The sequence below is a fragment of the Quercus lobata genome, chromosome 12, assembly GCF_001633185.2.
Source record: "Quercus lobata isolate SW786 chromosome 12, ValleyOak3.0 Primary Assembly, whole genome shotgun sequence".
Classification (NCBI taxonomy): Eukaryota; Viridiplantae; Streptophyta; class Magnoliopsida; order Fagales; family Fagaceae; genus Quercus; species Quercus lobata.
The window spans coordinates 39,174,574-39,202,028 of record NC_044915.1 but is presented as its reverse complement, the minus strand read 5'-3'; the positions used below and the strand labels follow the sequence as shown (position 1 = coordinate 39,202,028).

At 36.1% G+C, this 27,455-nt stretch overlaps 3 protein-coding genes across 5 annotated transcripts; all 3 read left to right on the top strand.

Annotated features, from left to right (window-relative positions):
- The first annotated feature begins 1,734 nt into the window (after positions 1–1,734).
- On the top strand, positions 1,735–7,707 carry LOC115971386 (mitochondrial metalloendopeptidase OMA1). The gene is made up of 3 exons (XM_031091279.1): positions 1,735–2,927; positions 3,071–3,219; positions 7,188–7,707. Exons 1-3 carry the CDS (start codon positions 1,980–1,982, stop codon positions 7,435–7,437), a joined length of 1,347 nt encoding a protein of 448 aa, XP_030947139.1. The 5' UTR covers positions 1,735–1,979; the 3' UTR covers positions 7,438–7,707.
- A 434-nt stretch (positions 7,708–8,141) lies between these two features.
- On the top strand, positions 8,142–12,933 carry LOC115972602 (pentatricopeptide repeat-containing protein At5g66520-like). Of its 3 annotated transcripts, none has more exons than XM_031092933.1 (4): positions 8,142–10,102; positions 10,610–10,748; positions 11,715–11,863; positions 12,077–12,933. In XM_031092933.1, the coding sequence occupies exon 1, from the start codon at positions 8,155–8,157 to the stop codon at positions 9,814–9,816; it is 1,662 nt and encodes a 553-aa protein (XP_030948793.1). In that variant the 5' UTR covers positions 8,142–8,154; the 3' UTR covers positions 9,817–10,102; positions 10,610–10,748; positions 11,715–11,863; positions 12,077–12,933. The 3 variants fall into 3 exon arrangements, with proteins under 3 accessions (XP_030948793.1, XP_030948792.1, XP_030948794.1); XM_031092932.1 differs by having other exon boundaries at positions 11,715–11,962; XM_031092934.1 differs by lacking the exon at positions 11,715–11,863.
- A 1,653-nt stretch (positions 12,934–14,586) lies between these two features.
- LOC115970049 (cytochrome P450 704C1-like) lies at positions 14,587–17,669 on the top strand. Its single transcript, XM_031089710.1, has 6 exons — positions 14,587–15,038; positions 15,765–15,980; positions 16,067–16,357; positions 16,459–16,779; positions 16,974–17,177; positions 17,342–17,669. The coding sequence occupies exons 1-5, from the start codon at positions 14,736–14,738 to the stop codon at positions 17,145–17,147; spliced, it is 1,305 nt and encodes a 434-aa protein (XP_030945570.1). The 5' UTR covers positions 14,587–14,735; the 3' UTR covers positions 17,148–17,177; positions 17,342–17,669.
- Positions 17,670–27,455: the final 9,786 nt, after the last annotated feature.

Here is a 27,455-nt window from a genome sequence, read left to right as displayed (position 1 = left end):
TCATGTCGCTGGCGCCTGCAAAAATCCCATCACGTCGCGTCGTCGCTAGCAGAGATCAAACCCCATTACCCAATACAAAAGCAAACCAAAATCAGAACTCAGCAAACCAAACACACTAACACAGAGGACAGAGCACAGAGGTGTTTATCAAAAAAAAAAAAAATCCCCAATACACAAACCAAAACCAAACCCAGTAACCCACGGACGGTCACGTCGCCGTCGTCGTCGCCGCAGCGAACTCGTCGTCATCGTCGTCGCAACGGTCGCCCCTCATCGCAGATCGACATCGACATCGTAGACGGTAGATCGGTCATCGGCATTCGGCTCATCGCTCTGCCGTCTGCGCATCTGCCTCTACGCCGGTGAGCCGTGAGCGGTGCTCGTCAGCCTCGTTGCTTCCTTCGCCTCCGGCAGTCCGGCCTCCCTCAAGGTTTTTCTCTCTAACTCTCTCTCTCTTTATCTCACTGAATGAGTATATGACTGAATAAACTTATAAGTTATAAAGAATGGAATGAACTTATAAATGAAAGTATGAAACTCAGCATCTTTTTTTTTTTTTATGTGGAACTGTGAGTGTGTGAGAATCTGATTGGCTGACTTTAACTTTTTTTTTTTTTTCCTGTTTTTGTCTTTTTAAATTTGGCTGTCCTGTGCTCCTTGCATCTTACACGCTCACACACCTGCACTCATAACAATATATATATATATATATATATTTTTTTTTTTGGGTCCTGTTGTACAACCACAACCATGTTTGTGTTGTGTGTTGTGTTTTTGTGTGTTATAAGTGTTTTTGTTTTTGGTGGGTCAGTGGGTGTGTTTGTGTGTTGGGTTGGGCTTGTTGGTGGGTGTGTTTGTGTGTTGTGTGTTCACATATTACCCAAGTTTCAATTTTGGAATTGAAACTTGGAAAAATACAATTTAAAATTTTTTTGAAAATCATATAATATAAATAATATCAGTTTTTTTTTTGTTTTTTTTTAAAGGACTTCACCATCCAACTTTTATTGATTAATATTATTTTAGTTGCGGTCCATTAGCTAATAGATACAATAGATAGTTAATTAGTTACGGTATCACTATTATACTATAATTAGTTAATTATATAATTAATGACAAATAAATTAAAGCAATATAGTTTATTGTTACGCTAAACAACATTAATTAAAGCTATATAATTAAATTAATCAATACATTATAAAAGACAAATTAATTAATTTTTTTTTTTTTTTGTTTGAGGGGTTATTATTAATTAAAGTTGTATTAAAAATGAGTTGACTGTTTAAATTATAGTGGAAATTTTGTTTTTTGTTTTGTTTTTAGTATGAATAACATTCATATAATTAAGTAAAAATTTCTAATTAAAATTTTATTTTTTAAAATTTTTTTCAGGTTAATTTTTGAATCATATTCTTAAAGCTAAAAGAATTATGAGCAAACGAAAAACAATTGATGCATTCTTTAAGAAACACTGTAACCCACATTGTAATTTTTTTTTATAATAGTGAAATCCCTGCAACTCTGTGGACGTAGGCAAATTACCGAACCACGTAAATACTGTCTTGTGCGTGTGATTGTTTTTCTTTTGACGTTTTCTTTTCTCTATTTTTTTGTTTATCACATGTTTGAAATTTCTGTTGAATTCCCAACATGTTCAAGTATATGATGATATATGAAAGTTGATAATTTTGTATCCAATAGACTTAAGAATTATATTTAATATATTTCTGTTACAACCCGCCCCCCCAAATGTTCATTCCTGGCTACGCCCCTGCCAAGCTTCTGCCTGGTCATCTCTCTTAACACTCTCACCTGGTCGTATGTAACCTTTTTTTTCTTAAACTCAAATCTTTTCTGATTCTTTTCGCTTTTTCTTTCACTTTCCTTCTATATCTGAAAACTACAAGCCACAAACAGACTTTGATACCAAAAAAAAAAAAAAGAAGGAGCTGAGTTCTTCTTCTTCTTCTTCCCAAGTCATGGGATACCAACGAAGAGCAAAGCTCGCACTCGATACTTTTCGAAGTTACACTTCCAAGATTGTAACCCCCAAAGCTCCAATTCAAGAACCCACTTCTAGAATTTCCCAAACTGGGTCTTCGATTTTCACTTACAATAAATCTCATAATCTTTCTGGGTTTTCTTCATATTCTTGTATTTCTCAAAGACTTGGTTTACAAGTTTCACCCAATAGAATTCGGTTCAATCAGATTCATTCCAACCCTTTTCTCGGAGGTGCTAAGAGATATTACTACGTTGATCGGTACCAGGTTCGGCATTTCAGGCCACGAGGGCCTCAGCGGTGGTTTCAGAACCCAAGAACTGTGCTGGTAGTGGTTCTTGTGGGTTCTGGGGTATTCATCACTGTGTATTTTGGGAATTTAGAGACAGTCCCATATACGAAGCGAACCCATTTCGTGCTTTTGTCAAAAAGCATGGAGAGGAGGCTTGGAGAGACGCAATTTGAGCAAATGAAGGCAGCATTTAAGGGCAAAATATTGCCTGCAATACACCCTGACAGCGTGAGGGTGAGACTGATAGCAAAGGATATAATTGAGGCATTGCAGAGAGGGTTGAGGACTGATCAGGTGTGGAGTGATATGAGTTATGCATCGGAGGAGAGCATAGGCGGCGGAGGCCATGAGACGTTGATGGCATTGAAGGAGAGGGAGAGTGAGGAAGGGAAGTGGTTTAAAGAGGATGAAATTCTTGATGATAGTTGGGTTCAGCAAAGTAGGAAGAAAGGTAAAGACAGAGGGTCTCTATCAGCCACTTCGCATTTGGAAGGATTGAATTGGGAGGTTTTGGTGGTCAATGAGCCTGTTGTTAATGCATTCTGTTTACCGGGCGGGAAGATTGTCGTGTTTACGGGCTTGCTTGAACAATTTAAGACTGATGCTGAGATAGCAACTATAATTGGGCATGAGGTATAGAGTTATACTGCTATATTCTTTAGCTCTTTGTTGCTGTAATTGTAATATGTGGGAGTTAAAAACAGCTTGCTCATTGTGTTTGTGTGATCAGTGATCACTGGTCAAGCATGTTTTCATTGGTCTATTTGATTGATTAGGTTGGGCATGCTGTGGCTCGACATGCGGCTGAGGGGATTACGAAGAACCTGTGGTTTGCAATTCTACAACTGATACTTTATCAGTTTGTTATGCCTGATATTGTCAACACAATGTCAACTCTTTTCCTGAGGCTTCCTTTCTCCCGGAGGTACCCTATATTGTCTGATGGATCGCATGTTAAATTTCTCTTTTTATGGTTTGTAGTTTTTGATATTGTTGTTGCTGTTTTGATCTTTGGCGAGATGCATATATGGGAAAGTTTGAGAATTTTGATGCTTGATGCTGTTTTATTGTTGACTTTTCTGTCATACCTGCAGTTCAATTCATCCCGCAAATATTTGCTTTTAGCTTTACTAAGATTTCGAGATGACTAAAACTAGAAATGTGATGTACATTGCACAATCACTGTGAGCAGTAGTCTTGGCTATTGCTGAATTGCTCTTTGGATAAGTGTCAATGTTTTTGGCATGCGTTACAAGTCTTAGTATCAGTTTTATGTATGTGTACAAGGATTTGAATCATTTGGCATCAACATGATAATTCCAAACAGTGAGTACTGTTGGGCTAGTGTCTGTCCCAATGTGTGGTTAACCCAAAGAATGGGGGTGAGCCTTCTAATTTATTCTAATGAAAGTTAACCCAAAGAATGTAAAGAACATTACATTTCAGCATGGAGATAAACTTCTGAGATATATTGGGTAATCACAATATTTCTGCTTAAGAAAAGTTTCTTATATTTTGATGTAATTATTTAGAATGATACAATAAGGCTGAATATTAGAAACCTCCGTAAGGTTCCTGGATAAATCATTTGCTTTGCTGTGGTTTGAGTTATCAGTAACATGTGTATGTGTGTTGGTGGTAGGGGGTTTGGTGTATCTGACCTGATGGACCACAATATCATAACCTGAAAGCTTTTTGACTTTTTTTGGTGGCTCCAATTTATTCCTATATTTTGTTGTTATTCCATTAAGTTTTGCCATCAAATTCCATTTCATTGATTTTTTTTTTTTTTTTTTTTTGAATTGGTATAAACTTTTTGTTCCTCTGACCATCTTAAAAAGGTTTATGTGGAGATGCTTTATTGGGTTAGGAAAAATAATAAAAACACACTATAGCTGTTGGGATTATTAGTTTGCAAACTCTATAATTGCTAGTAATTGCAAGCATATGGCGGATGAGTTATGAGGGGAGATGATTCATATTTAAGGAAAACTGTGAATAGCTACAATAGCTGTTGCAATAATTTGTTCTTGGCAAGCGCCAAGAGCCTTGTAACTCAGCTGGTTGGCACCTCTTGGTGTTTCCAAGGGAGACATCTAGGGTTCAAATCTCTCATTCCCCAATTATTGAATTATCAGAATAATTAGTTCTTAGTAATCAATAATTATTCAGATGTACATGGATCTGGGTTCAGTGTAGTAAGATCTCAAATTTAGTCACCTAGTTTTCCAGCACTACACCCCTGGACAGCAGGTTATCCTGTGTATTTTCACGGTTGGATGATAATTTAAGGTGACTGAGGTTTTCCAAAATATCATTGTATGGAAGTACATTAGAGGTTTTTGGGAAAGATTATCTAAAATATAAGATTTGAGGTGGGAAGGGGTCTTTGAATCTGTTTTTTGGGACGATTTGTGGTGTGGGTAGTCATCTCTCAATGAAGCATTTCCGATGTTGTATCACATAGCTAGGAAAAAGGATACGTTTGTGGCAGAGTATTTGTGTTGGCATAATGGGATTGCACACTGGGATGTGCTTTTTGTTAGACCAATACAAGAATAGGAACTGACAAGTTTGGAATCCTTCCTTGATCTTCCTTATTCTTCTAAGGTGGATGGGAATGAGGAAGATAATGTGGTTTGGGTAGTAGCCTGGAGTGGTTCTTTTGAGGTAAAATCGTTTTATTCAATCTTATCTGATGGATAATTGCTCATTCCCTTGGAAAAGTATTTGGAAGGTGAAAGCTCATACTAAGCTAGCTTTTTTCACTTGGAAAGCGGCGAAGGGGAGGATTTTAACTTTTTATAATTTGAGGAAGAGAAATATTTGTTTTGTTAAGAGGTGTTGTATGTGTAAAAAAGATTGGGAGGAATTGGTGGATCACCTGCTCATTCATTGTCCTTTTGCCTTGGATTTATGGTCCTTTGTGTTTAGTTTGTTTGGTATCTCATGGGTCAAGCAGTTGAGTTGCTTGCTTATTGGCATAGAGGTGGTGGGCAACATAGGATGGCATCTGTTTGGGGTGTTATTCCTCAATGTTTTAAGTGGAACATATGTAGAGAACTGAACAACAGAATCTTTGAAGGGGAGGAACGTTCTATCATAGAGTTGGAGCACATTTTCCTTCTGTCTGTATTGGAATGGAGGACTGCTTTGAGCGGTCTTGATACACCCTCTGTTTTGGATTTTGGAGATTTATGTGATTGTGGGTAGTCCTTTGCAATCCTTGTACACTTCCTGTGTACCAAGGAACTTGCTCTTTTTTTTTTTTTTTTTTTTTTTTTTTTATAAAGTTATTATTTACCAATCCAAAAAAAAAAAAATCATTGACCTCTCTTATGGTTTATGAAACATAACTTTATTGCTTAGTAGGATATGAAGAATATTCTAAGCAAAGGTGCTGTTAGTATGGTACCTGGATTCCAAATCTTAGTAAGGAAAAACTCTTTACTTTTTTGCATGAGTGTAGATTATATGTTTCACATTCAGTACTAGATAAGAAAACAGAGTGTTAATTACATGCTGATCTATAAATTATTGAAATTTCTTGGTTAGAATCAATCAATACCCTTCTCTCTTTTTCCTATAGATAGCAAACTGTTTGGTGGTTGAAAAATGTACCAAGTTTCATGAAAATATTAATTTTATCTTTAAAGCTATCCATTATTTTGTTATAACTTATAAAGGATGAGCAATGTATCAAGTTTGCTTTGAATATTGTGATTTTAGAGTTGGATGAATCATATCTTGTATCAGAGATTCCTTTTACTTACGTATGCAAGACCATGAAATATCTGAAGCTTGAAAATTAAAAGGCGACTTGTCATTGAAGAGACAGCGGTTCGTGCCGACACCTAACATAATGAATTAAAAAATAATTGTTTGGCCCGTTGTATTGGCAGAATGTTTAGGATTTTGTTTGTTCTTCATGACAAAAATGCATTATGTAGATTACTCTTTCAGACTCTGTATCGCAACATCGTTTTTAGTTCCTTTGTAAAGGTTCTATACTTCAATTTGTTCCATTCTTTGTTTTTCATATTTCTGATCATGTTGGAGTCTTTGATTCCTACAGATCTCATCTTTAAACTCACATTATTTAGTTAGAGCCCAGTGTAATTCGAATTTTTTAGTTTTTACCAACTATCATTTGGATTAGTGCTGAAGGGAAGGCAACCACTCTCTCTGTGCTTGCAATGTCTTTTTGTAATCATATGATGACGAAAGTTCTTAGTTTATCTTCCTTGAGTTTGTTGGTCTGACCATCTGTTTGATAAAAAATAGACACCAATCTTTGGATTATAAGGTGAAATAGAATGTTCTGGAGCTGATTCAACCCTGTGCTAAATTACTAAGTGACCTTTTGAATAAATTAACAACATATGCTTGAGTACAGTTCCTCTCAAATGTGTTTAGTGAGCATTACAGACAGTTCCTTAATAAAGTTGCTTTGTCTTGAAAGGAATTTTTTTGCCCCCCTTTCCTTTCCCCTTTTTTAGTAAGTAAATTATTGAAGAAAGGCTAGGTGAAATTGCAGAATTTCAGTTTCAGTATTGGAGATGAAGGGAATTGCTTAAGATTGGTAGTTGGAATGGTTGCAGGACTCTGAAGAAGAGTGTTGCTTGATTAGCATAATGGATGCTTTAGATCACATTACAGGACAAGCTCCTGGCAAGCAGAAATGTGGTGTGAGTCCTAATGGGTAGAATTGATAACTAAAAAATAGAGACACTGAAGCCTTTAATGATTCCAGAAGGTACTTGGTCTACTATGTTCTCTTTCAGAGATAGTTGGACAGATAACAGCAAGCCATATAGTAGGACAGACAAAGGTGAACATGATCCTATTTTCTGATGTGTGCTCACCCTTTTGTATAAATTGTCTTCTTTTCAGGATGGAAATGGAGGCAGACTACATAGGGCTGCTGTTGATGGCCTCAGCTGGATATGATCCTCGTGTGGCCCCCAAAGTGTACGAGAAGTTGGGACAGGTGACAGGCGAATCAGCTCTCAGGGATTATCTTTCAACCCATCCATCTGGAAAGAAGAGAGCTAAGTTGCTGGCTCAAGCCCAGGTCATGGAAGAAGCTCTTGGCATATACAGGGAAGTAAGATCAGGTCGTGGAATCGAAGGTTTTCTGTAGGGCAACACAAACACCAATGTTTAACTTGCTTTGCTGTGTAGTTGGAGGGAAGCTGGCTGTCAAGTTCTAAGCCTTCCTCTTTTTGCTTAATTTTTCCGTAATTGTAATTTTAATTTTATTTAGTAACATTTTTTTATCTGTAACTGTATTTATGCGGATTGGGATTCTTTTCAAGTTGAGCCTATTATCTTATTCCATTTCCGGGTTCTTAGAGAATTCTCTCTTTTTGAACCATTTTTGTTTATGTTGAAAACTAAATGGTTTCTATTTTATCTGTATCCATGTTTATGCATTCCCGATTTGTTGTATCTTTTATGTTTATTGGTTTAATTTGCACCTTTGTGAGAGATTGGACCTTTATCATTTCAAGGAAATGGCACCTGGTGAAAAGTGGAGCTCTGGTTTGCATTGACTAATGAATCACAGACACAATTTTTGGTGCATTATAATCAGTGATTGAATTTAGTTTTTGCTGCATAAATTTTGCCCATTTGATACTTTACAGAGTTTTCCCTCCTTGCATTACGAGGTACCTTTGGTGATTTTCAAAAATTGGCCATTTAATTACTTTATATTACATAAAATAATTTGGGAAATATGTTATCTCAAAAAACAAAAAAAGATAAATAATTTGGAAAAATGGCTAAAATGTTATGGTAACATATAAATAAGCATCATGCTAGGCTTTCTAGCCATAGCCAGCCATGAGGTGAGAAAATGAAAGAAGCCCAACACCTAAAAAATACATTGAAGAACACAATCTCAAGTTTAGTCCAAGAATGCAGGAACATGAGAGAGCTTAAACAAATCCATACCCATATCCTGACTTGTCCAAATCTTTCAAACAATGACCAACATTTTCTCATTACTCGTCTCCTTTACTTTTGCGCCATTTCTGATTGGGGCTCTCTCACCTATGCTGCCAATGTTTTCCGACTCATAAACAACCCAAATACCTCTATCTGTAACATAATGATCAGAGCTTATGCTACTAAAATCAATGGAGTTGATAACACAAATGCTTCATCTCGGTCTTTGATTCTATATAAGCAAATGCTTTGTGATGGCATTGCACCTGATTTCCTCACTTTTCCATTTCTAGTAAAGGAATGCACGACGAGGCTCGAGGGTGACAAGGGCCGAAGCATTCATGCCCATGCCATCAAGTTTGGATTTGATAATGATGTTTTTGTTGGGAATTCTTTGATAAGTCTGTATTCGGTATGTGGGTATTTGAGTTGTGCCCGGAAGGTGTTTGATGAAATGTCGAACAGGGATGTGGTTTCTTGGAACTCGATGATTATTGGGTATTTGAGAAGAGGGGAACTTGATAAGGCGTTGGAATTGTTCAGGAGGATGAAGAAGAGGAATGTTATAACTTGGAATTCAATTATAGTGGGGTTCATTCAAGGTGGTCGGCCGAAGGAGGCCTTGGAATTTTTCCATGAAATGCAGATGGTAAGGGATGAGATGGTTAGACCGGACAAGATCACAATTGCTAGTGTCCTTTCAGCTTGTGCCTATCTTGGTGCAATTGATCATGGTAAATGGATGCATGGTTACTTGAGGAGAAGTGGCCTAGAGTGTGATGTGGTAATTGGCACGGCATTGGTTGATATGTATGGCAAATGCGGATGTGTGGAAAAAGCATATGAGGTCTTTAAGGATATGCCTAAAAGGGATACCTTGGCATGGACAGCAATGATATCGGTGTTTGCTCTTCATGGGTTTTGTAAAGAGGCTTTTGATCTTTTTGAAGAGATGGAAACGCTTGGGGTGAAGCCTAACCATGTGACATTTGTTGGGCTATTGTCGGCTTGTGCTCACTCTGGTCTAGTAGAGAAAGGACGCTGGTGTTTTGACATGATGAGACGTGCTTACTCAATTGAACCACAGGTTTATCACTATGCTTGTCTGGTTGATGCACTTGCCCGTGCTGGGCTTTTTGGAGAGGCAGAAGAGCTTATTAGAGGCATGCCAATGGAGCCAGATGTGTTTGTTTGGGGTGCGTTACTTGGAGGTTGTCAAATGCATGGGAACATAGAATTAGGAGAAAGGGTGGCACAGTATTTAATTGATTTGGAACCTCTGAACTATGCTTTTTATGTGAACTTTTGTGATGTATATGCCAAAGCTAATAGATTTGATGACGTAAAGAGAATTAGAGCCTTGATGAAAGAAAAAGGGATAAAGAAGGAAGTCCCAGGCTGCAGCATGATTGAAGTTGATGGGGTTGTCCATGAATTTTCAGTGAGAGGATCACCTGATGTTTTAATGGAGGAAGTAGTCTGTATTTTGAATGGGTTTAGTAACTTGATGAAGATAGAAGGATTTATGCTTGATCATAATAAGAATTCATTGAAGGCAAACATTATGTGATAACATAGTTATATTTTATTTCAAAGCAATTTGTTTATATGCTCACACTTGGGAAACTGACATTCTGCTGTTTGTGGAGTTATTGAAAGTTATTCAAGAACCTCCAAGCACTATTATGAAAAGGAATTTATTGTATGAGGAAAATTTATCAAAGGTATACTTAAGGGAATGAGATATACATCCCTAGGAGAATAAGGTCGCTCTTGATTAAACCTTATTTTATAGGCAACCCATGTGTTCTGACAAAATTTACAGTTGCTTGCCATTACTGATCCAAAATTATCATGTAAGCATGTAGGAGTTATTCTTGTAAATATCTAGGGTTGTCAATGTCCTGTAGAAATTAAATCATTTCACTTTGTTCTTCTTGGCATTGAATATGAATTCATACTGTCTTCAATAAGTGGACTGTGATTCTATACATATTATGTAATGGAATATTTCTGAATTTAAGTAGTAGTAAGTACGAAGTATGATTGCTTTTATATTGATCTTGGGTTGATGTGCCAGTTATCTATGTACCAATATATTGTCATAGAATATATCATCTCAAATGTTTTTTTCTTATATCTACTTAAGTCTCTCAGACCAAATTCTTTGCAGAAGCCTGAGATCTGAAGAAAGCCTAATCTTTTAGTGTTTTGTTAATTAGTTGGTGAAAACATGTAGCTCTGTTTCTTGTGATTAGTTGATCTGTGTACTTAATTTTGTGTGTATCACAAGAATTCTTAAACTTGTTACATAATTTTGGTTGTCAAAATACTAATCTTCATTATATTATCTTGATTTGCAGGTTTCCAGATTTTCTCTACAACGTTTATCTTGACTTAATTTCAGTCTGACGGAAAGAAGAAAATATTAATTGAAAGATCAGCAGCCATGAAAGTCTTCTCAATGAAAGCCGACCTGTTTTCTCTGAATCCAATGGTCAGGTATCATCAAGAACAAAGCTTCCCATCCTGCAACATGTGCACCTAGTACATTGTTAGCTGTGGGTACTGTTATGTGATAGGACCTCACAACCATATAAATATAACCTTCCATGCATTATAAATGTGGTAGTGCATGAATAAATTAAATCATTGTCATAGTTGAATAAGAAAATAAGGTCATACTTCAGATAGTATTACTTATCACTGGGGGGGGGGGGGGGGGGGGGGGGGGGAGAGAGGGGGGTGAGAAGTTTGCAACCCAAACTTCAATTCAATCTTTAATTACCAAGCATCTCTTGCTTAGAGATACATAACCCATCTGTGAATTACTCCATCACGTGGTGAAATTTATGCTGATGATCCAACTAATATTAAATATAGGACAAAGTTTAGTTACAAAATTTGTTGTAAGCTTAGGCTACAATCTTACTCAATATTTTTTTATTGGAGATGAATTTTGACAAATTCATCATTGGATTATATCTTCTTCTTATATCATGCATACTTGAAAATTTTCTAAAAAATTTAAGATCAATGGCTATGTTATCAATAAATTATTTAAATTGCAAGTTTTTATAGTTTGAAATTGTGTATAAAATATAAACTTATAGATTATATAGTAAATAATATATCCGATTGACACAAAATTTGACATGTGTATTAAGAGCGTAAAAAACATGCAATTCAATGGTTAGATTTTCAAAATATGTAGTAATATTTATTTTTTTAAGGTTGTAGCCTTAGGTTACAACTAATTTTGTGACTAAACTTTGTCCTTGAATATATACTAAAACCAACTTTGCCAACTATGACAAGGTAACAAATTTCACGAACCTATCAGCTTTGATTAGCTTTTTACTTAAAGTTTTCCAACAGTGGAATGTTTGGCATGAGAGTATCATTGTGGAATAATGAGAGATCTGTTTGGTAATGGTGTTTTTTTTTTTTCCTTTCCCATCATTGCAGAATAAATGGCGCCACCAACATAAGCTTGTGATGTATTAATTCTAAACAAAAGTTTTAAGAGATTTCAGCAAAGCTGTTTTTTGAACAAATGCAACAAAATTAGTTTATTTTCCAGAGAGAGAGCAACAAAGCAATTGATGAATTTGCAGGTTTGGTAATAGTCTTGAAAGTGAAGAATTGATGTAATCTTATTTGAAGTAATTCCTCAGAGAATGACTTCCTGAATACTAAATCAGATATGCAAGCATGTATGAAACACACACATATATATATATATATATATGCGTGTGTGTGTGAAGATTTTTATTTTACAATATCATTATAGTGGGCCTTAGAAGGTGCCTTTTCCACTTTTTATGCAGGATATCTGGACAAAATCAACTTTAGACTCAAATTTTAATGTGCATTTGGGTTTCTTCTGGCTCAGATGAGTTTAGAAATTGTTTCTCTGAAGCCTTTGATGACTTAGCAATATCTGAGAGATGGTTGCAGAAAATTTCCTTCTTGTTTGGCCCTTCATTGCAACCTCTGCCTGTTGGATTAATTTATGTAATTTCGTGAACAGAGGCAAATGATATATATTGTCAAGTGTTTGGTGGTGACTGGTGAGTGAGAAGGATCCGAAGAATATGACAGAAATATCTAAGAGATTTTGCTCACTTTTAACATTGTTGTCAAGGACACATCTGCAAACACACTGAATTGGTTCTTTTGCATGCTCTGTAAACACCGTTTGGTTCGAGAGAAGGTTACATGTGAAGTGAGAGAAGCAGCTGAAGCTGATAGTATCACATCTGCATGATGAAGTTGCACGGATGATCACTGATGCTTCCCTTGAAAAGATGTGGTATCAGAAATATCAAATATATCAGGTAGCCTTCTTATTTCCAGCCGTAAACCTATATCCCCGTGGTACTCATGTTGATCAACTTAGAAAGTAGAAACTAAAACATACAGCTGAGCTGACCATCCACTGCTAGGATTGTAACGCTAAAGAATGGGTCCAGGCCTGTATTCTATGTATGAGACATTTCCCTTGCTTCATTAAGATTGAACTTGCAGCAAATATGGTATTGTCTCTCGATTGTAACCAGATACTGATTATTCATGTCGTCAGGGCTAAGTAGACATCCTTCATCACTTCCTTATCCTTTCAAAATAAGAACTTCGACTTTCTTTGTTCATGGAAGCACATAGTAACATAATGAACAGCTAAAATCCTATAACGTTTCTTTTATTGATTCATATCATATATACTTATAGCTGTCTGTATACTTTTTGCGACTTCCAATAAATTGTTTACTTATTTTCTTCAGGGAAAAAAAGAAGTTCACTCCAGATATGCTTTTTAAATTAAAAATTCTTATCAGTTTCATTCTGAATTTAGGATTGGAAGAGTTCTAAGTAGAAGATGATATTCTCTTAGGTAGCTTTAAAATAAATAAAGGAGATGGTGTTAAACTATAAGGCTTCTGTTATGGGAAGGATGACATACATTTGTGCGGAAGATCTGGAGGAAATTTGACCTGAAAGATGGCTTGATAATGGTGTTTCAAAGCAGAAATTCCTTTAAATAAACAGCATTTTAGGTCAATGACATTTTAGGTCAATTTCTTCGTTGGTGCTGTGTGCCTGTCTGTGATATTTAATATACCAACAGAAATTATTGTACTCTTCCTATGTGAGACAACTTTATTTAAGTACAAATTCACTTTCTTTTCCTATCACAATCTACTTTAAAAAAAAATAAAAATAAAAAGATAAAAAATTTCAAGTTAATGAAAAATAAAGTAGAATAAATTCCATCTATGAAGAATAAAGTGTAAAAGTAAGAATTTCCACATAAGTTATAGAGTTATAACTTATAGATAACTTGGATTTTCAAAGCGTAAAATGTAAAGTAATAACTTCTAATCTATAATAACTTATAGATAACTTGCATTTTCAAAGCATTAAATGTAAAGTAATAACTTCTAATTGATATGAAATTTAACAATTGCATAAAATGCTATTGTTAAATTACATCTTTTTGTTGAAATGGTAAGCCTGATACCACTTGTTGAGGAGATAAATATCTTCTTTGGGGAGTTTTTTTGAATAATTAATATAACATATAGAGACACACATTAACCACTTATTCTTCTCATTATTATTCAATACGAGAATTTACTTACACGTGTACACCCAATAATAAGAAAAAAGTTTCTCTTCAAACTTCTCATATATCTTTTTTATTTTTTATTTTTTATTTTTTTTAAATTTTTTTATGTAAAATTTGAAAATCTAATCGTTGAATTTTATGTTCCTTATATTTTTAACATGTACATCAAATTTCGTTCAAATTAGATGTTATTTACTATTCGATCAAATTAGATGTTATTTACTATTCGATCAATAAACTTATTTTTTATACACAATTTTAGATCATAAAAATTTGAAAATTTAACATTTGTTTGATGAGATAGTGTAGGTACTCAAGAATTTTTGGCTTTGGCTTTGGCTTTTTGGCTTGATTGCCTTGCCTTGAATTCTTTTGTCCCACATTAGAAAGATGACTTCCCTCTTTCTACCTTATAAGGCATGAACCAATGAGAAAGAGTGCCACTAGTTTGGTCAAGCATGCCTAGGACGTTACTAAGCATGCCGAGGACGTTGCAAAGCATGCCGAGGTTGGTCACGGGCGTTGCCAAGCATGCCTTAGCTATCCATAGGTAGCAATTGATTTTTGATATTCTTGAAATTTTACATATATGAAGAATATAATAAGAATATGCAATCTAACGATTAGATTTTCAAAATTTACACTTAATATAGAGATATATAAAGAGTTTGGAGAGAAAATATGTGCAGCCAAATTTTGCTGCTAATATTTGACAGATAACGCTCTATATGGTGCGTTTCATGTGGACCTTTACTCTTCATGGCTTGTCATTCTAATCTCTTTACCAATTTTTCAATCCCGCCCTCCCACTATATAAGTTCCTCTCCTCAATTCTCCAAACAAAAATTTCTTTATTCAGAATGAATTTAATGGATTTCCTATTCAATCCAATCTCTTTCACTGCAATAATTTCCTTTGTGATCTTATCTGTGATTAAATTTCATGCCAGAAGGTCACCTAAAAATCGAAAAAAATACCATCCTGTTGCCGGCATCAGTATTCACCAACTGATTAACTTCCATAGGCTGCACGATTTCATGACTGAGCTTTCAAGCAAACACACAACCTACAGGTTGCTTGACCTAAACAGAGCTTTGGTTTACACTGCAGACCCTGCTAATGTTGAACACTTCCTCAAAACAAACTTTGAAAACTATGGCAAGGTATTATAACATCCAACTTACTTTTGATTTTTAGCTTGAAATAAATGTCATTTATGGGATTTTAAGTTCAATGATGAATTTCATTGTTTATTTGATTCATAATGAGTTAATAATGCTCAATCATTCTTTGCATGGTTGCCAAATAGGTAAAGAAAAGGAAAATGACAGCCACACAACTGAGATTCCAATTTCTTTTTCATTTCCAATGACTTATTGAAAATTAAATGGAATAAAAGGTTATCTAATTATATTTTTTTTATTCATCTTCCATAGCAAGTTGTTGTACACAATATTATAGAAAAGAGGAGAAAAATCAACATAGAGTTTATGTGGTTTAGTTGCGTGCATACATCCATGGCCCATAGGCCATCTGGCCAGTGACCCAGTAACAAATATGAACCAACTCCAACACATGCAACTTCAGTTGATTGAGCTACTCAGAAGAAATTTAAAATTCAGCCAAAATTTTGTATGTTTAAGTTGAAATTCAAAGCCAAAAAAAAAAAAAAAAACTGTGTGTTTGCTGTTGAAGATGTTAAAATGGATGTCAGTCAACTGCATTTCCAAGCTTTGTGCACTTCATCCATATAAGATGTTCTTTTCTCTTTCTTTGTCATACCTCATAATGGGTTCTATTTTTCAGCCCCTATGCTAAGAAGGTACGCAAAGAGATTAAAATAATGGTTAATTAAGCTCAAGAATTTCATTCTTCTGGTGTGTTTGCAGGGTTGGTTCCACTATAATATTCTAGCTGATCTTCTGGGTGATGGAATCTTCACGGTGGATGGAGAAAAGTGGCGACACCAGAGGAAAGAATCAAGCTATGAATTTTCCACCAAGATACTGAAAAACTTTAGCAGTGTAGTCTTTAAAACCAATGCAGTTAAACTTTCTCGGATATTGTCTGAAGCTGTATCCTCAAATAAAACCATAGAGATCCAAGTAAAATTTTGAACTTGTAAATATTACAAGTACAGCTATTTCATTTCATTAGAAAATGGTTTAACCTTGTAGGTGAATATTGGCAGGATTTGTTTATGAAATCAACCTTAGACTCAGTATTTAAGATCGTCCTTGGTGTAGAACTGGACAGCATGTGTGGAACATATGAAGAAGGGATTCGATTCTCTAATGCTTTTGATGAAGCCAGTGCAATTACCTCGTATCGGTATGTTGACATTTTCTGGAAGATCAAGCGGTTCCTGAACATTGGATCAGAAGCAGTGCTTAGAAATAATATGAAGGTGATTGATGAATTTGTATACAAAGTAATCACAAGCAAGATTGAACAAGTCAATAATCCACTAGTTGATTTGCCTGTGAGTTTTAACTTCTAGAATCTTGACCATTTTTTTGTTCTGAGTTGAGACAAAATTAAGTACCTAGAATAATTTAATTGTCCAACACATAAATGTGGCAGATGAAGAAAGGAGACATTTTGTCAAGGTTTCTGGAATTGAGGAAGACGGATCCCAAGTACTTAAAGGACATAATCCTTAGTTTCATGATAGCTGGTAAGGACACAACAGCTAGTACTCTCTCATGGTTCATTTACTTGCTCTGCAAGCATCCTCATATACAGGAAAAGATTGCACTAGAAGTGAGAGAATCAACAAACTTGAAAGATAATTCAAGCATTGATGAACTTGCAAACAGCATAACAGAAGAAGCTCTTGACAGGATGCAGTATCTCCATGCAGCTTTGACTGAGACACTCAGGCTCTATCCTGTAGTTCCAGTGGTAATATACTAATGAATTATTACTTGTCTCAAAAATTTAAACCGTTAAGAAATAGGTCCAAAGAAGTTCAAACTATTAGGAAATAACGAATTTAATCATTTAATTATTATTCTAACATACATGAATGAATGCATATTGCATTGTTTTGTTGATGAGTTCCTTTTCTTAAGTCAGTTTTTCCTGTGCTGTCACAGGATGGGAAGATCTGCTTTTCAGATGATACTTGGCCAGATGGTTACAGTGTCAGGAAAGGTGATGCAGTGGCATACTATCCATATGCCATGGGCAGGATGAAATTCTTATGGGGTGATGATGCAGAAGAATTCCGGCCAGAAAGATGGCTCGACGAAAATCGCCATTTCCAGTAAGAAAGCCCTTTTAAATTTACGGCTTTCCAGGTAAGAAAGAATCAAAAGCACACCAAATTTAGCTGAATTTAGTATATTCCAACTACCTTCCCTCTATCACTTCATTAGACAAACTTATCTTTCAGACATTTATAGCTGTATTATGGGATTATAAGGAGCTTGTAAACTCAATTTAAAAATATTGTCACTCACAGGCGGGTCCAAGAATTTGTCTGGGAAAGGAATTTGCTTACAGGCAGATGAAGATATTCAGTGCTGTCCTTTTGGGCAGCTACATATTCAAGCTTAGTGATGAAAACAAGTCAATCACTTACAGGACGATGCTCACTTTACAAATTGATGGAGGCCTCCATATACTTGCTTCCTCAAGATTGGGTCATGTAATTTCATAGTTTTGGTTAATTCCATAAAGCCAGCTAGCTCCTTCAATTGTTCAGATAGAAGATGGGAATACAAACAAGACGACGTTTAAATAATCAGCATAACTTTATATGGAGTTCATACCTTTTATTTTTAGAATTATTATATTTACTTGAGAACCTTTATAAATAGAGAAATGATATTGGAGGGCGAAAGTTCAGCTAGCCCATACTGGGCCCAAGCCGAGCTTTGTTAGCATTGTTAGCTTTAGGTTCGGCCTAGACATAAAGAACACGAGCTAAAATACAGAGACCTACGTATATCCGGCAATTATATTTGAACAAATCCCAATATCTCTGAGGATGGAAGGTAATGTTTTAGGGGAACCTGCCTGCCAAGCATAATATTCGGCGTCAAGTACAAGTTACTAGAAAATCAATTCAATAGCAGAGTCGTGGGCGTCATTCCTGATATGCGATTAGACATGCTAGAATAGTAACCTAGACTCAAAAAGCCACCTAGATACCATTGGTGGAGGGACCTACACATGTGTAGAATCTTCCCCTATCATAGCGAGTCCACTAATAGAAGGGATAAAAAGGGGAGAGGGGGGTCAATGTAAGGTGTTGGAACCTTTTTCTGGGGAGAGAAACACGAGTGGAAGGTGAAAAACTAGAAAACAATACTTGGGAAAGGTAATCCAGCCCGGGACACCCAAAGGGGCACCTCGGTTGTCTGATATTCTCCTCGGACAGTCCAATTCCTAGCAAATAACCACCACACGACCACTCTTAACTATCATTCATTAGCCAAACTTCTTTTGAGATCTCCCATTGTGAGCTAAACCCAGAACAAAATATAAATTAATTGGGGGTTTAGGCCCAATAAGCCCAAAATCGTTGGAAAAATAGCATCACAATATATATTAAAATGTTTAAATAAATCAGCATAACTTTGTAAATTGCAAGGTAGTGCATTGTCTTTTTTATTTTTTATTTTTACTAAAAGGTAATACCATGACTCTGTGGGAAGCCGGGAGCATCCTGGGCATAGTTAACTTGCCATCTTGTAAACTAATTACTTACAGTTGAGTGTGATTAGGGTGGTCCAGGTAAGGTTGTCAAAGACATTCGAGTCTAGAAAAACAAGATAGTAATGTATAAATATGGATTCTCCGATCCTTAGGAGTTCTACCCTAGGGTCTCATATGTTGAATAATGAATAACGAAGGTGATATAGTGAATAATGAAGAAATTAGTATGGTGAATTTAGAAAGAAATTTGTAAGATTATTATATACCTCCAATATCTTCTAAACAAATAGATAAGCAGTCTAATGTTTTAAAGTATCATTTTTCTCATTTTGAAGTTGTTGTTGTTGTTATTATTATTAGATAAATGTAAATTGGCAACGAGATTGATTTTGTGTATGCTAGTTGCGCTAATTAGATCTTCAAGTTGTGGTAGAAACAAGAAAGTCAATATCGTATAGGTATCGGCTGTACTAGGGAAATATACCATACTGGCCATTAAACTAGTGCCAGTACTCCTCCAAAATGTACCAAAAAAAAATCAAGTTGTACCAACCTATTTCGACTGTATCAGCTTGTATCAGCTAGTACAATAAAAAAAATAAAAAATTGAACAAAATTATTAAAAAAAATTTTATTTAATCTAATATTGGTTAATGTACTTAAGCTAATATGTAGGCTTATAAAATATGTGGATTTTAAATTTTATGTTGATAAACATAAAAATTACTAAACTCATACTTACATAAATAATATAAATATATATTTAAATATATAAATAGCAGTAAACTTGAAATGGTACACCGGTATCAAAATATTTCATTTCCTTGACTAAACCGAAACAACTTCCGGTACGAAATTGACTCTCTTGGATAGAAACTATGTTCAACCTTCACATGGATCAAAGGCTCCATTTTGACTATGTAGATTTTTTTTTTTTTTTTTTTTGAGAAAACTAAGTATTTTTTAACACACACACATACGAGGAGAGGAGAGAAGGTTTTTAAAAGAAACTTACAGTGGTATTGGACTATGTAGAAGTTAGAAGAGCTGTTATTGGACTTATAAGTTATAACTAGGTAGTGACTCTCAAGTCTCATTTTCGTTCTAACTCCGAGTTAGTGGCATACTCTCGAACAAGTGTTTTGATGGGTTCCTTTAAGATAAGTATATGTTGTTGGGTTTTGTGAAGTTTAGTTGTGTTTGATCCGGATGATGACCCGATCTGAAATAATGTTGCGTGGTTTTTAATGGGAGATTTTCTAAGACTTAGTCCATGGAGCAGAGGCTTGGTGATTAGGGTTTGTTGTTGTTGTTTTTGAAAGTGAGAAAAACTGTACTGCCGCACTTTGTATTTTTTCCTGATAATAGGGAAATCCGTGCAACTCCGTGAACGTAGACAAAATTGTCAAACCACGTAAATACTGTCTTGTGCATGTGATTATTTTTCTTTAACATGTGTTTTTCTCTATTTTGTTTCTCACAGGTTTAGGAATTTCGGGTTAATTCCCTACAACTAGTATTAGAGCCTAGGGTTAGGTTTGAGTGGGAGTAATGGAAGAGGAAGCAGGAAAGTCATCTGGAATAGAAAAGTTCGATGGCACAAACTTTGGATTTTGGAGGATGTAAATCGAGGATTATCTTTATGGGAAGAAGTTGCCTCTGCCGCTTCTAGGGGAAAAACTTGCAATTATGAAGGATAAGGAATAGGCTCTTCTTGACAGACAAGTACTGGGAGTTATCAGGTTAACTCTGTCTAGGTTTGTTGCACACAATGTTATAAAGGAGAAAACCACAGCAGATCTGATGAAGGCTTTGTCTGGTATATATGAAAAGCTGTCAGCAAACAACAAGGTGCATCTGATGAAGAAACTGTTCAATTTGAAGATGGCAGATAATGCATCAGTAGCACAACATCTAAACGAATTTAACACTATCACAAATCAATTTTCGTATGTAGAAATTCATTTTGATGATGAGATCCGTGCACTGATCGTTTTGGCTTCTTTGCCAAACAGTTGGGAGGCAATAAGGATGGCAGTAAGCAATTCTACAGGAAAGGAAAAGCTGAAGTACAATGACATACGAGATTTAATTCTGGTTGAGGAGATTCGCAGAAGAGATGTAGGTGAAATCTCAGGATCTGGTTCTGCCCTAAACCTTGAGACAAGAGGCAGAGGTAATAACATAAATTCAAATCGGGGCAGATTAAAATCAAGAAATTCTAATTGGAATAGAAGTAAATCTAGATCGAGCCAACAAGTACAATGCTGGAACTGTGGGAAAACGAGTCACTTTAGGAGGCAATGCAAAAGTTCTAAGAAGAAGAATGAAGATGATTCTGCTAATGTTGTAACAGAAGAGGTACAAGATGTATTACTTCTTGTAGTAGACAGTCCACTTGATGATTGGGTTTTGGACTCAGGAGCTTTGTTTCATACCACTCCACACCGAGAAATCATACAGAACTATGTTGTAGGTGATTTTGGTAAGGTGTATTTGGCTGATGGTACAGCTTTGGATGTTGTGGGTATGGGAGACGTCCGTATATTGTTGCCCAATGGGTCTGTTTGGTTACTGGAAAAGGTTCAACATATTCCTGACATGAGGAGGAATTTGATTTCTGTTGGATAACTTAATGATGAAGGGCATGTAATATTATTTGTTGGTGGTACTTGGAAGGTTATAAAGGGAGCCAGAGTATTGGCTCGTGGAAATAAGACTGGTACTCTATATATAACCTCAAGTTCGAGAGACATAATTGCTGCTGCTGAAGCAAGTACTGATACAAGCCTATGGCACCACAGACTTGGCCACATGAGTGAGAAAAGGATGAAAAGACTGTTGTCAAGAGGAAAACTACCAGAATTGAAGTAAATTGATTTTGACATGTGTGAAAGTTGCATCTTAGGAAAGCAGAAAAATGTGAGCTTCTTGAAAATTGGCAGGACACCGAAGGCTGAAAAATTGGAGTTAGTACACACTGATTTGTGGGGGCTTTCTCCGGTTGCATACCTTGGAGGTTCAAGGTACTACATCACTTTCATTGATAACTCAAGTAGAAAGGTATGAGTTTATTTTCTCAAAAATAAATCTGATGTATTTGAAACTTTTAAGAAGTGGAAGGCCATGGTTAAGATAGAAATAGGTTTGAAAGTAAAATGTTTGAGGTCAGAGAATGGAGGAGAATACATAGTTGGAGGGTTTAGTGAGTATTGTGCTGCACAAGGAATTAGGATGGAGAATACCATTCCTAGGACACTATAGCAGAATGGTGTGGTTGAGCGCATGAACAGAACTTTCAATGAGCGTGCTAGGAGTATGAGGTTGCATGCTGGACTACTAAAAACTTTCTGGGTTGATGCTGTTAGCATTGCAGCTTACCTGATAAACCGAGGACCATCAGTTCCCATGAAGTTCAGACTTTCTGAGGAGGTTTGGAGCGGTAAAGAGGTAAAGTTTTCATATTTAAAAGTTTTTAGTTGTGTTTCTTATATTCATATTGATTTTGATGCTCGTAGTAAACTTGATGCAAATATGTTTTCTCATTGGCTATGGTGATGAGAAATTTGGCTATAGGTTTTGGGATGAACAAAATAGGAAAATCATCTGAAGTAGATATGTGTTATTTAATGAACAGGTTATGTATAAGGATAGGTCAACTGTAGTGTCAGGTTTTACAGAGATAGATCAAAAGAAATCTGAGTTTGTCAATTTAGATGAAGAAAGTACTGTCCAGAAAAGGGGTGAAGAGGATAAGGAGAATATAGATTCATAGGTAGATCAGAGTACACCTATAGCTGAAGTCTGTAGATCTTCCAGGACCATTAGACCTCCACAGCGTTATTCACCCACTCTAAATTATCTCCTATTAACTGATGGTGGTGAGTTAGAGTGTTATGAAGAAGCCTTGCAAGATGAAAATTCAAGCAAGTGGGAGTTAGCCATGAAGGATGAGATGAATTCCTTGTTAGGGAATTAGACATAGGAATTGACTGAATTGCCAGTAGGAAAGAAGGCTTTGCACAACAAATAGGTATATAGAGTAAAGAATGAGCATGATGGCAACAAGAGTTACAAGGCCAGAATAGTTGTCAACGGGTTCCAACAGAAGAAGGGTATTGACTACTTAAATATTTTCTCTAGTTGTGAAGATGTCAACAATCAGATTGGTACTAGGAATGGTGGCTGCAGAAAATTTACATCTTGAGTAGTTAGATGTAAAGACGATATTCCTTCATGGTGACTTGGAGAAAGACATTTACATGATTCAGCCAGAAGTGTTCATTGTTCAAGGATAAGAGAATCTAGTCTGCAAACTGAGAAAGAGCTTATATGGCCTAAAACAAGATCCAAGACAGTAGTACAAGAAATTTGACAGTTTTATGCATAGAATTGGGTTCAAGAGATGTGAAGCTGATCACTGTTGCTATGTTAAGTTCTTTGACAATTTTTATATCATTTTATTATTGTATATGGATGATATGCTCATTGTAAGGTCTAGCATTGAGGAGATTAATGATCTAAAGAAGCAATTGTCAAAACAATTTGCAATAAAGGATTTAGGAGCTGCAAAGCAAATCCTTGGTATGAGAATCATTAGAGACAAGGCTAATGGTACATTGAAACTTTCACAGTCAAAGTATGTGTAGAAAGTTCTCAGCAGGTTCAACGTGAATGAAGCTAAACTAGTGAGCACACCCTTGGGTAGTCATTTTAAACTAAGCAAAGAATAGTCACCAAAGACAAAAGAAGAAATGCACCATATGAGTAAGGTGCCCTATGCCTTAGCTATTGGTAGCTTGATGTATGCTATGGTGTGTACAAGACTAGACATTACACATCCAGTGGAAGTTGTGAGCAGATTCATGAGTAGGTCAAGAAAGCAGCATTGGGAGGCAGTCAAGTGAATTCTAAGATATCTGAAAAGTTCATCAGATATATGACTTTGTTTTACATGTGCAAGTTTGAAACTGCAGGGTTATGTAGATGCTGATTTTGCTGGTGATATTGATAGTAGAAAGAGTACTACTGGGTTTGTATTTACTTTGGGTGGTACAACTATATCAAGGGTCTCAAATCTACAAAAGATTGTCACTTTGTCTACTACAGAAGCTGAGTATGTTGCAGCAATTGAAGTTGGAAAGGAGATGATTTGGCTACATGTCTTCTTAGATGAATTGGGTAAGAAGTAAGAGATGGACATTCTACACAGTGACAGTCAGAGTGCAATTTTTTTGGCCAAAAATTGAGCTTTTCATTCAAATTCGAAGTATATACAAATAAAATACCATTTTATCTATTACCTTGTTGAAGATAAATTGGTAATACTTGAGAAGATTTGTGGATCTAAGAACTCGGCTGACATGTTGACTAAGGGTGTCACTATTGAGAAGTTGAAGCTGTGTGCAGCTTCAGTTGGTCTTCTAACTTGAGGACAGAAGGATGAGTTGCAGGGATGAGGGATTGTTTTTGGAGGATTGCGGTTGATGTTGGTGATTGAACTAGTCTCCAAGTGGGAGATTTGTTGGGCTTTATGGAGCCTAGTTGTGTTTAATCTAGATGATGACCCGACTCGAAATAATGTTGCGTGATTTTTAATGAGAGATTTTCTAAGGCTTAGTCCATAGAGCGGAGGCTTTGGTGATTAGGGTTTGTTGTTGTTGTTTTTGAGAGTGAGAAAAACCGTACTGCCGCACTTTGTATTTTTCCATGATAATAGTGAAATCCTTGTAACTCCGTAGACGTAGGCAAAATTGCCAAATCACATAAATATTATCTTGTGCGTGTGATTATTTTCCTTTGGCGTGTGTTTTTTTCTATTTTGTTTCTCACAAGTTTGGGAATTTCGGGTTAATTCCCTACATATGTGTGATAGCCCCACATTGTTCGAATACTAATTTTAGTATTGTTGAGCCTTATTATAGGAGATGATCAAATTATAAACTGTTGGAGGGTATATATAGGAATTTACTAAAGATTTAAAAGAGATAATTTTTTTTTTCTTAGTGCATAGAGTTCTAATGACTCTAAAAAATCCACCTCGGTTTTTGTTAAAAATCATAACATATATCTTATGATGTAAAAGTTTGTACAGGATAAAAAAGTCAGAGAAGAAATAAAAGGCCAAAATGGCCAAATACCATTGTTTACCGAAATATATATCAATCTACCACTGTTTTGGAAATATGTAGGGATCTACCACTTTTTGGGTACTCGAGTTTAGGGAACTCGAGTTTTCCATGGAACTCGAGTTCATATATTTTGGTTAACAGTGCTATTGTGCCATTTTGGCTAGAAATAAAATGTGGAAGTCTATGTGGTTTAGTCTTGTGAATTACATTTATGGGATAAAAAGTTAAAGGATTACATTTTTTTTTATATACATTTTTTTTAATAATATATTACAATAAAATTCATATTTATAATGAGATTTTCTTTTTATAAAAGAAATCAGTGATACTTCGAATTTGGATTACATATTGAACTTCAATCCCAATGATTTTCTTGCCAATTAGTTACTTAATTTATTTTTGGCCCAGCTGGACGATTGTACCTACAAAAATGGAGAGAGTGACCCTTAATCATTAGTATGGTGTAGCTCCAATGTCAAAGTCAGATTTAATTTCCTCATGAGAGGTCATTTGATCATGCTTGTGGTTAGGGTCATGCAAGACCCTATATGTCTTGCTTGGCTTTTAACATTAGTGGACACGGTATCTCCTTTTGACTTTAAAACCAACTACCTGGTTTGAGATTCAATCGTTGGCACCAATCCGTTTGTGGACAAGGTATCAGACTAAGAGCAACCACACCAGCTCTTCTATAAATGTGTAAAATACACATTTTGATCATTTTTACACATTTTGAACCAAAAAAAGGCCTGCATCAGATTATTTAAAATCGTCTAAAATCATGCAAAATTTTCAACGAGCTACAGTACCCGTGTAAATTTACACGGGCATTGTAGCCCGGTTATCCCTTAAAATATTATTATCTCTATAGTAAAATAAAAACCTCATTTTCGCTTGTTTTTTTCTCTCTCTTGTCTCTGCTCTCACTCTCACTCTCTCAGGTGCACAGCACAGCACAGCTCTCTCTTTCTCTCATCTCATCAATTTTTCTTCCTCTAGCTTCCGCCGATCGCCATCACCGCCGATGAGAACGAGGTCGAGCAAGCCGAGTCGCCGGACGAGTTCGTCGCCTACAACACGAACGGAGTTCTCCGATGGGTCTGTCGCCTAGAATCTTGTGGGTTTTGATCCATTTTTGGTTGAGCTTGAGGCCGGCGGCCATCGTGAGGAGGTGGCGGTGCTGCGAGGTGTCGATCTTGCTCCGGCTGGAGGCCTCGATCTGTTGGTTGCTGGTTTTTTTTTTTTTTTTTTTTTTTTTTTTTTTTTTTTTTTTCTGGTTTTTTGGTTGATTGTGGGTGTGGGTCGGTGGGTTTTGATCTTGATCGGCTTGGCTTTTCTGGTTCATTGGTGGGTTTTGATGATCTTGCCGCCGATTGGGTGATGATTTGGCTTGACTGGGTTTCGGGTTGGGTGGGTGATTAATGGGTTTGGGATTGAGTGGGTTTGGGCGGCGAGTGAGTTGAGAACGCCGATCAGCCTCTCCGATCCAACAATTCGTTTGGAAACGGAGACGGTGACGGAGAATTGATCGAACATGGAGGGCGAATGGGTCAGAGTTGTTGTGATTGTGATTGTGTCGTTGTTGTGATTGTTGTTGTGGAAGATCGGTGAATCATTGTTGTTGTGGAAGATCGGTGAATCAGTGGCTGGATTTTGTTGTTGTGGAAGATCGGTGAATCAGTGGCTGGATTTTGTTGTTGTGGAAGATCGGTGAATCAGTGGCTGGATTTTGTTGTTGTGGAAGATCGGTGAATCAGTGGCCGGATTTTGTTGAAGGGTGGCTAGCTGGGGTGGGTGTGGACGGAGAAGACGAGGTGGTGAGTTTGTGCCAGAGAGGAGAGGGAAGGAAATAATAAAAAATGTAAAAAGAATGAATATTTTATTAAATAAATGTGTAGAATAGATAAACTGACGTGGATGTTTTGTAAAAGTGGATGTGTAAAATAGAAAAAGTAGGTTTTTTCTTGTAAAATAGACAAAAAATTTGCACGAGCTGATGTGGTTGCTCTAACTAGGATAAAGTATTTATCTTATGGGACTCTCTCTCTCCACAATTATACAAACTGATGTGATTGAAGTTGGATGTGCAATTACTCCAAACTAGTTTGTTATTGCACATGGTTATAGTTGATGATAAGGGCGCAACTTTTTCTCCTTAAATGGTGGTAGCCCACTAATGGGTTGACCTAACCTTGACTAAGTAGGATATTAGATTTGACCCACTAGACTTCTGCTCAACAATCCCATCCTTAACACATGCACATGCACAACAAGGAGTCAAACCCGTGATTTGGATCTAATACAATTTGTTAGAACCAAACACTTATCCATTACATCAAAAGCTATAGCTGATGAAAATGGCGTAACTTTGTTCCCTTAAAAGATGGCAGCCCAAAGCTAACGGGCTGACTAAGACTTAGTCCTACCTAACTTCCACTTCTAGTAGGATATTGAACTTGGCCCACTAAGCCTCCGCCCAACACAATCCAAATGCCATAATGATTTAATAATGAATAGTTTTATGGATATTTTTAAAAACAATTTTTTAGAAGTTTTACTTTTATGTGAAACTCCTCCATCTCCTATTAGATATTTATTCTAGTAAAAAATTACCATATTCATTGAGAAGAATATTAAACTGAAAAGGACGTACACAATGAATCCGGGCAAAGAGCAGCTAATGTGGAAACTAGGTCATGCCCATCCAAAAGAATCAAATGAGAAAAATCTATGAAATTTGACAGTGCAACTTTATCATGATTTGCAAGACAAATAGGAGTATAT